The following is an 8,573-nucleotide window of genomic DNA, read 5'->3' on the forward strand; positions in this document are numbered from 1 at the left end:
TTGTAAACAGAGGCTATTGAGAAATATACCAAGCCTTGCTCCATCATTTATTTGTGTTTACTTTTCCTTAAAGTTTACTCTCAGTTCTTATATAAACATCACCTAACTTACCTTTGAGTTTTCCGATCTAATTTCGTTGACGAGATTTCACCGTCAACAATTTCTAATTCATGATCGCTATTTTTATGTAGTGTACTCTTTAAATTTTAATGTGAGTGTATTGACTTCTTTCAGGGCATTTTAGCGGATGTTTTGAAATGTTTGGGTGACAATAAAAAGCATATGAGGGAATGCACATTGAATACTATAGATTCTTGGCTCTCTACTGTTCATCTTGATAAAATGGTAAGTTTTTTTTTTGCTCTATGCTGTGGAAGCTGTTTAGTTTTTTGTCTCAGGTGGCATGATTGCATACTTCTTGCAGGTTCCTTACATTGCAGCAGCTTGGACAGATGCAAAACTTGGTACGGAAGGGCGCAAAGATCTTTTTGAGTGGTTGTCAAAACAACTATCTGGGTTAACTGAATTTCCTAATGTTGTACAGCTACTAAAGCCTGCTTCCTCTTCTCTGACGATAATTCTGACTTGTCAAAAACAGTGAAATATTCTTTTTACTTGTTTGCATTGCTAGAATATTTCCATGCTAACAATAATGTGCATAGAGATGTAAGAATCATGATGCCAGTTCCCTTTCCATTGTTACTGGTTATGACTTTATGAAATTTTCATCCAGGATAAATCATCAGTTGTTCGTAAAGCAGCAGAGACATGCATTGCTGAAATCTTGGGAGTTTGTACACAAGAAACTGTAAGTGCACTAGTAACTTTTGGTACTATTTTGACTCATTGGTCAGTTAGTGCATGAACACATTATTTGAATGTATTATTTCAGGTTGAGAAGCTTCTTAGGGATGTTCAGGGACCAGCTTTAGCTCTTGTTCATGACGTTTGAAGCATTATGGTAATTTTCAAGGTAAGGCTGTTGGGTACTTGGGTCTCTTGCTTGTATTTTGTTTTGGTGATTTATACCAATAATAATTATTTTTTTTCAAAATCTTTTGAATCTACCAAAACTATTTCGGCCCCTGCATCCAAGACCCTTTCGAAAGTGGGTATATCCACTTCTAATGGTGTTTTGAAGCATGGAATCAAAGTAGTATCTTTTGTATGTTTCCTTAAATGCTTACTTCTAGTTCTTTTATAACTTATAATTTTTTTAGGAGATTATTGTTATTTTATTTTATTTTTTAATTTTTTTCGGTTAATGATTTTTTTAAAGAGAACTGTTGGTACGAAGGCTTTGAGGTCAGAATCAATTATGTCCGTTCAAGATATAGCAGTTCAATTGCAGGCTTTACTAAATGTTAAAGATTCCAATAAGGTACAACTTAAGCAAGCAATTTTTCAATGTCTCTTACTTTTGAATATATTGACAAGTAATCATTTGGACTTTACTTATCTGCTGGAGGATAGGGAAAGATTGGTAGTAAGGAGGTTTAAGTTTGAAGATCCACGGATAGAACAAATTCAAGACCTTGAGGTTGTGGATATAGTAGTTTCTCAGATTTGTTTATTTTGTATCTAATTTAATGCAGAATTTATTTAACATACATGTTTATGCAGAATGATTTGATGAAGTACTTCAGAGAGGATTTGCATAGACGGCTTCTAAGCACAGATTTTAAGAAGAAAATTGATGGGCTTGAGATGCTGCAAAAGGTTTTTGAGTGCATCACTGGTTCATTTCTTTTGTATATTAGTGCACATCTTTTACAGTATATTATGGATTTTATTGCAGGCACTCCCATCGATTGGCAAGGAAATAGTTGAAGTTCTGGATATACCGCTGCAATTGAAATAGAGGACGCTGCAATTGAAATAGAGGACGCTGACATCTATTCTCTTGACAGATTAGTGGGCAGTTAAAATCCTTGCAGATTGTTGCAAGCTTGACAGCAGAAAGAGATGGTGAAATTAGAAAAGCTGCTTTGAATACTCTTGCCACTGGATATAAGATTCTTGGTATGTCATGATTTCAAGATTTTAAAGTATTTTCTAACTTGTTTAAGATTTTGAATTTTTATTTATTGTTCCTTTGAGACATTCCATTTTCTTTCCGCCTGTTTTGTGGGGTTAAGTTTTCTTAGTTTGTAATGTATTTTGTAAGTTGCATTGTATTAGTTGTTGTTTATAGTGAATGCAATTAGATTTTATCTATTTAATTTTAATATTTTATTGTTAACTGTTAATGACCTTTTTTCCCCATTAGGTGAGGATATATGGAGGTATGTTCTTAATAATAAACGGACTATTTTTTTACAATGTGCAGGTATATTGAGATGATTTCTTTGGAGCAATTCTTGACAACATTTGTAGTCGAGGCCTTTAGAATGGAAGACTGTATTTCACTAATTTTTGTATACATTTCTTGTTTTGTATTTAGTGATAAAGGAATTTGAATTAGGCATAAATTATGTTGTAATATGATTTCTTAAGCCTAGACTAGTAGACTAAATATTGTAATTAATTTGAGTAATTAATAAAAATCTATTTATGTTACCTTATTTGGCTTTAACTTTCATATTTGTTTTCCTAGTTTTGTGTAAGTAAAAAAAGATTATGTTTCTCTAAGCTAATATAACATATGTGTTATACTAAAGTGTAGTATAACACAAAAAAAATGTTATACTAAAGTGTAGTATAACACAAAAAAAGTGTTATATAATCGACTATAAATAACATAATTAAACACTTATCTATATATTAAAATAACACAGAAATTGTGTTATCGTTGACAGTACAATAACACATCTGTATAACACTGACAAAGTGTTATGTAAAGTACCCTGACCTACGATAACATAGTCGGTCTTAACACATCATAAAGTGTTATCATATGTTTTGATAACACATTTTCGGTGTTATTAAAAGCATTTTTTCTTGTAGTGAAGATGAATGCTCAAAGTTTCCAAGGGCCTTAAGGAACCAACCAAGAAAAATTCTCAAGGTTCCAAGAACATTAAGTAACCAAGCAAGATGAATGCTCAAAGGTTCCAAGGTACTCTAGGAACCGAGCAAGATGAATGCTCCATGTTCCGAGGTTCCCCATGAACCGAGCAAGATGAATGCTCAAAGTTTACAAGGGCCTTAAGGAGCCAACCATGAAAAATTCTCAAGGCTCCAAGAACCTCAAGTAACCAAGCAAGACGAATGTTAAGTTCCCTTGCACCACAAGGAACCCAGCAAGATGACTGCTCGAAGGTTTTGAGGTTCACTACAAACCGAGCAAGTTTACTACTCCAGGGTCCGAGGTTCTACGGGAATCGAGAAAGATGAATGCTCAAACTTTCCGAGGACCTCTAGTAAAAAATAAAATGAATGCTCAAAGATTTCGAGTTTCTCTAGGAACCGAGGAAGATGAAAGCTCCAGGTTCGGAGGTTCTCCAAGAACTGAGAAAGATCAATTCTCAAAATTTCTGAGGACCTCTAGAAATGAAGCAAGAATAATGCTCAAGGTTTCGAGGTCCTCAAGGAACCGAGAATGATGGATTCTCAAAGGTTTGGAGGTTCTCTAGGAACTGAGCAAGATCAAAGCTCCTAGTTCTGAGGTTCTCTAGGAACCGAGCCAGATGAATGCTCAAAGATTCCGAGGATCTCTAAGATCAAGCAAGAAGAATGCTCAAGGTTCCAAGGACATAAGGAACCGAGCTAGATTAATTCTAAAAGGTTCTGAGTATCTCTATTAAGGGAGCAAGATGAATTCTCCAAGTTCCGAGGATCTCCAAGAACAGAGAAAGATGAATGCTCAAAGTTTCCAAGGGCCTTAAGGAACCAACCAAGAAAAATGCTCAAGGTTCCAAGAACCTCAAGTAACCAAGCAAGATGAATGCTCAAAGGTTCCAAGGTACTCTTAGAACCAAGCAAGATGAATGCTCCTGGTTCCGAGGTTCCCCATGAACCGAGCAAGATGAATGCTCAAATTTTCCAAGGGCCTTAAGGAACCAACACTAAAAAATTCTAAAGGTTCCAAGAAGCTCATGTAACAAAGCAAGACGAATGCTCATTGTTCCTTGAACCACAAGGAACCTAGCAAGATGAATTCTCTAAGATTTTGAGGTTTTACAGGAACCGAGAAAGGTGGTTACCCAAAGTTTCCAAGGACCTCTAGGAATAAACTAAAATGAATGCTCAAAGATTTTAAGTTTCTCTAGGAATCGAGCAAGATGAATGCTCCAAGTTCGGAGGTTCTCCAACAACCGAGAAAGATGAATGCTCAAATTTTCTGAGGACCTCTAGAAATGAAGCAAGAAGAATGCTCAAGGTTTCGACGTCCTCAACGAACCGAGAATGATGAATTCTCAAAGGTTCGGAGGTTCTCTAGAAACTGAGCAAGATGAAAGCTCCTAGTTCTGAGGTTCTCCAAGAACCGAGCAAGATGAACGCTCAAAGATTCTCAGGATCTCTAAGACCAAGCAACAAGAATGCTCAAGGTTCTGAGGACATTGCGAACTGAGTAAGATGAATGCTCAAAGGTTCCGAGTATCTCTATGAAGCGAGCAAGATGAATGCTCTAGGTTCCGAGGTTCTCCAGGAAACGAGAAAGATGAATGCTCAAAGTTTCCAAGGGCCTTAAGGAACCAACCAAGAAAAATGCTTAAGGTTCCAAGAAATTCAAGTAACCAAGCAATATGAATGCTCAAAGGTACCAAGGTACTATAAGAACCAAGCATGATGAATGCTCCAGGTTTCATGGTTCCCCATGAACCGAGCAAGATGAATGCTCAAAGATTCCAAGGGCCTTAAGGAACCAACCATGAAAAATTCTCAAGGTTCCAAGAACCTCAAGTAACCAAGAAAGACGAATGCTCATGGTTCCTTGCACCACAAGGATCCGAACAAGATGAATGCTCAATGGTTTTGAGGTTCTCTATGAATCAAGCAAGTTTACTGCTCCAGGGTCCGAGGTTCAACAGGAACCGAGAAAGATGAATGCTCAAAGTTTCTGAGGACGTCTAGGAACAAACTAAACTGAATGCTCAAAGATTCCAAGGTTCTCTAGGAACCGAGCAGGATAAATGCTCCAGGTTCCGAGGTTCTCCATGAACCGAGCAAGATGAGGGCTCAAAGGTTATAAGGACCTCTAGAGATGAAGCCAGAAGAATGCCCAAGGTTTCGAGGACCTCAAGGAACTGAGCAAGTTGAATGCTCAATTGTTCGGAGGTTCTCTGGGAACTGAGCAAGATGAATGCTCTTGGTTCAAAATTTTTCCAGGAACCGAGCAGGATGAACTCTCAAAGGTTTGAGCATCTCTAGGATCCAAGCAAAAAGAATGCTTAAGGTTCCGAGGACATCAAGGAACAGAGCAATGTGAATGCTCAAAGGTTCTGAGTATCTCTATAAAGCGAGCAAGAAGAATGCTCCAGGTTCCAAGGTTCTCCAGAAAGCGAGAAAGATCAATGCCAAAAGTTTCCAATGGCCTTACAGAACAAACCTGGAAAAATGCATAAGATTCCAAGAACCTAAAGTAACCAAGAAAGATGAATGGTCAAAGGTTCCAAGGTTCTCTAGGAACCGAGCAAGATGAATGCTCAGTTTTCCGAGGTTCTCCAGGATCAAGGCAAGATGAATGCTCAAAGTTTCCAAGGGCCTTAAGGAACCGACCATGAAAAATGCTTAAGGTTCAAGGAACCTCAAGTAACTAAGCAAGACGAATGCTCATAGTTCCTAGCACCACAAGAATCAAGCAAGATGAATGCTCAAAGGTTTTGAGGTTCTCTACGAACCGAAAAAGATTACTGCTCTAGGGTCCGAGGTTTAATAGGAACCAAGAAAGATGAATGCTAAAAGTTTTTGAGGACCTCTAGCAACAAACTAAAATGAATGCTCAAAGATTCTGAGTTTATCTAGGAACTGATCAAGATGAATGCTCCAGGTTCTGAGGTTCTCCAAGAACAGAGCAAGATGAATGCTCAAAGGTTCTGAGCACCTCAAGAAATGAAGCTAGAAAAATGCAAATGGTTTCGAGGACCTCAAGGAACCGAGCAAGAAGAATTCTCAATGGTTCGGAGGTTGTCAAGGAACTGAGCAAGATGAAAGCTCCTAGTTCTGAGGTTCTCCATGAACCGAGCAAGATGAACGCTCAAAGATTCCAAGGATCTCGAGGAACAAATCAAGAAGAATTCTCAAGGTTCCAAGGACATCTAGGAACCCAACAAGATGAATGCTCAAGGGTTCTGAGGTTCTCTAGGAACCGAGCATGATGAATGCTCTAGGTTCCGAGGTTCTCCAGGAATTGAGCAAGATGAATGCTAAAAGTTTCTAAGAGCCTTAAGGAACCAACCAAGAAAAATTCTCAAGGTTCCAACAAGCTGAAGTAATTAAGCAAGATGAATGCACAAAGTTCCCAAGGTTCTCTAGGAACCGAGCAAGATGAATGCTCTAGGTTTTGAGGTTCTCCAAGAACCGAGCAAGATGAAAGCTCAAAGTTTTGAACGGCCTTAAGGAAACAACCAAAAACAATGCTCAAGGTTCAATGAACCTCAAGTAACAAAGCAAGAGGAATGCTCATGGTTCCTAGCACACAAAGTAACCGAGCAAGATGAATACTCAAAAGTTTTCAGGTTCTCTACGAACCAAACAAGATTACTGCTCCAGGTTTCGAGATTCTACAGGAACAGACAAAGATGAATGCTCAAAGTTTCCGAGGACCTCTAGGAACAAAGTAAAGGTTCGGAGGAACTCAAGGAACCGAGCAAGATGAATTCTTAAAGGTTCGGAGGTTCTCCAGGAATTGAGCAAGATGAAAGCTCCTATTTTTTAGGTTCTCTAGGAACCGATCAAGATGAATGCTCAAAGGTTCCAAGGACCTCTAGGAAGCAAGCTAGAAGAATGCTCAAGGTTCCGAGGACATAAAGAAACCGAGCAAGATGAATGGTCAAAGGTTCTGAGGATCTCTAGGAACTGAGTAATATAAATGCTCCAGGTTCCGAGGTTCTCTGTAACGCCCAAATTAGCTATTAAGGTTTAAGAGCCTTGAGTAGTGTGCCTGGAGGGCATAATGGGATTTTGTGTATGACTTTAATGGGTTTAATGCATGATTATGATTTAATGCACGTTATATGACTATTTGATTATTTGAGATGCATGACTATGTGAATTGGTATGCATGTAGACTTGATTATCTTAGAAAGAGCATATTTGTAAATTGGCCATTTTCAGCATGACTGTGTTGATATCTGCGATCTGTGACTCGAGACGATCCTAGAATGAGCGGGTTAGCAGAAAAGTCAAAGCGGGAATCTATACCCGGCTTGGGTTAAGCCTGGGGAGTTTAAATGAGAATTTGGGAAATATATTGAGGGTAATCTTGATGATGAGGATTGTATATTTGGTGATTAATCAGGTATTGGGTAGTGAGCGGGAATTATTAGGAACACTTGAGGAATTAGTGGTAATTTGGGTAATATGACTAAAATGCCCCTTTATGGGCATAAATGTTTAGAATTATTAAGGGAGGGCATTTTTGTCTTTAGGCTTGTAAGAGATGAGTTAAAGGGGGCTTTATACTTAGTGGATTTTGTAGAAAAGAGTTATAGGCTGAAAAGAAAGAAAGAAGAAAGAGAAAAGAAAAGAGGGAAAACATAAGGGTTTGACTTTAAAGAATCGGTTTGTGGCTCTCCCAACCATTTCTCCTTCATTTTCTTAGAGTTAAGCTCAGTGGAAAGCTAGGGTAGGCTGAGCATCAAGGATCCTAAGTTAGACTTGAGGATTGGCAAGGATTAGCAAGATCACATCAGAAATTTGAGGTAAGTTCTTGGAGATTTCAGTTTTAGTGCATGACTGGTTTGAACTGTGTATTTGAGCTAAATAGATGGGATTTTTGGGGAAATCAGGTCAAGGTTGTGAAGGTGCAAGCTAAGGAGGTCTAGGGTTCAACTCAAGGTCGAATTTCTATCCACTGTATGATTTCTAAGACCCTATCTTTGTTGTTTGAATGGATTTCTGGTTTTTGGGTTCATTGTGTTAGATTTTGAGTTTTGGGTTGCTTGAGCTTGGGGTATGAGTTCTTGGGATGTTTGGGATGAGTGTGAGGTGTTGATAAGTTCGTTTTTGGGCTTGGGAAAGGTCTGGACAAGTTTGGGGTTGAAATGGTAGAAGGAAATCACAAGAAGCAATTTTTGGGTTTGGTCTGGCTGCAACTAGCGCTACAGCGCTAGTCAGGGGGCGCTGTAGCGGTAGCCCCTGTTTCTGGTGGGTGGTTTTGCTTGTAACGCTACAGCGCCCTCTTTAGAGCGCTGTAGCGCTGCACTGTTCACAAAAGGGGATTTTTGGGGTTTTGTTGAGGGATTTTGACCTAGGGTTCGGGGCTCGATTCCACAACTTTGTTTTGGGGATCTAGGACTTCCCGGGGGCTCGGGATTGGTCCCGAGGGTAGGTTTTGGACTTGAGGTTTGGTGATGACTTTGACTTGTGGATTTTGCTTAGGTAAGCGCTAGGGCTCGAGTAGGATCGTGCTCAAGGAGTTAGGTGATCAAGGCTACCGAATTTAAAGGTAAGAAAACCGTAACACCCGG

At 38.9% G+C, this 8,573-nt stretch overlaps 1 protein-coding gene across 1 annotated transcript; it reads left to right on the forward strand.

Annotated features, from left to right (window-relative positions):
- The first annotated feature begins 1,211 nt into the window (after positions 1 to 1,211).
- Positions 1,212 to 2,292, forward strand: LOC133784196 (protein MOR1-like). Its single transcript, XM_062223653.1, has 4 exons — positions 1,212 to 1,540; positions 1,624 to 1,719; positions 1,799 to 2,022; positions 2,270 to 2,292. The coding sequence occupies exons 1-3, from the start codon at positions 1,265 to 1,267 to the stop codon at positions 1,859 to 1,861; spliced, it is 435 nt and encodes a 144-aa protein (XP_062079637.1). The 5' UTR covers positions 1,212 to 1,264; the 3' UTR covers positions 1,862 to 2,022; positions 2,270 to 2,292.
- Positions 2,293 to 8,573: the final 6,281 nt, after the last annotated feature.

Source organism: Humulus lupulus, chromosome 6 (genome assembly GCF_963169125.1).
Source record: "Humulus lupulus chromosome 6, drHumLupu1.1, whole genome shotgun sequence".
Taxonomy (NCBI): Eukaryota; Viridiplantae; Streptophyta; class Magnoliopsida; order Rosales; family Cannabaceae; genus Humulus; species Humulus lupulus.

Bases quoted from the DNA above. Each gene is read 5' to 3' on its own strand.
- LOC133784196 (XM_062223653.1), top strand. From the start codon at position 1,265: ATGATTTTTTTAAAGAGAACTGTTGGTACGAAGGCTTTGAGGTCAGAA. The intron at 1,541-1,623 runs GTTGTGGATATA...ATGTTTATGCAG, and splicing joins AACAAATTCAAGACCTTGAG to AATGATTTGATGAAGTACTT. The intron at 1,720-1,798 runs GTTTTTGAGTGC...ATTTTATTGCAG, and splicing joins GGCTTGAGATGCTGCAAAAG to GCACTCCCATCGATTGGCAA.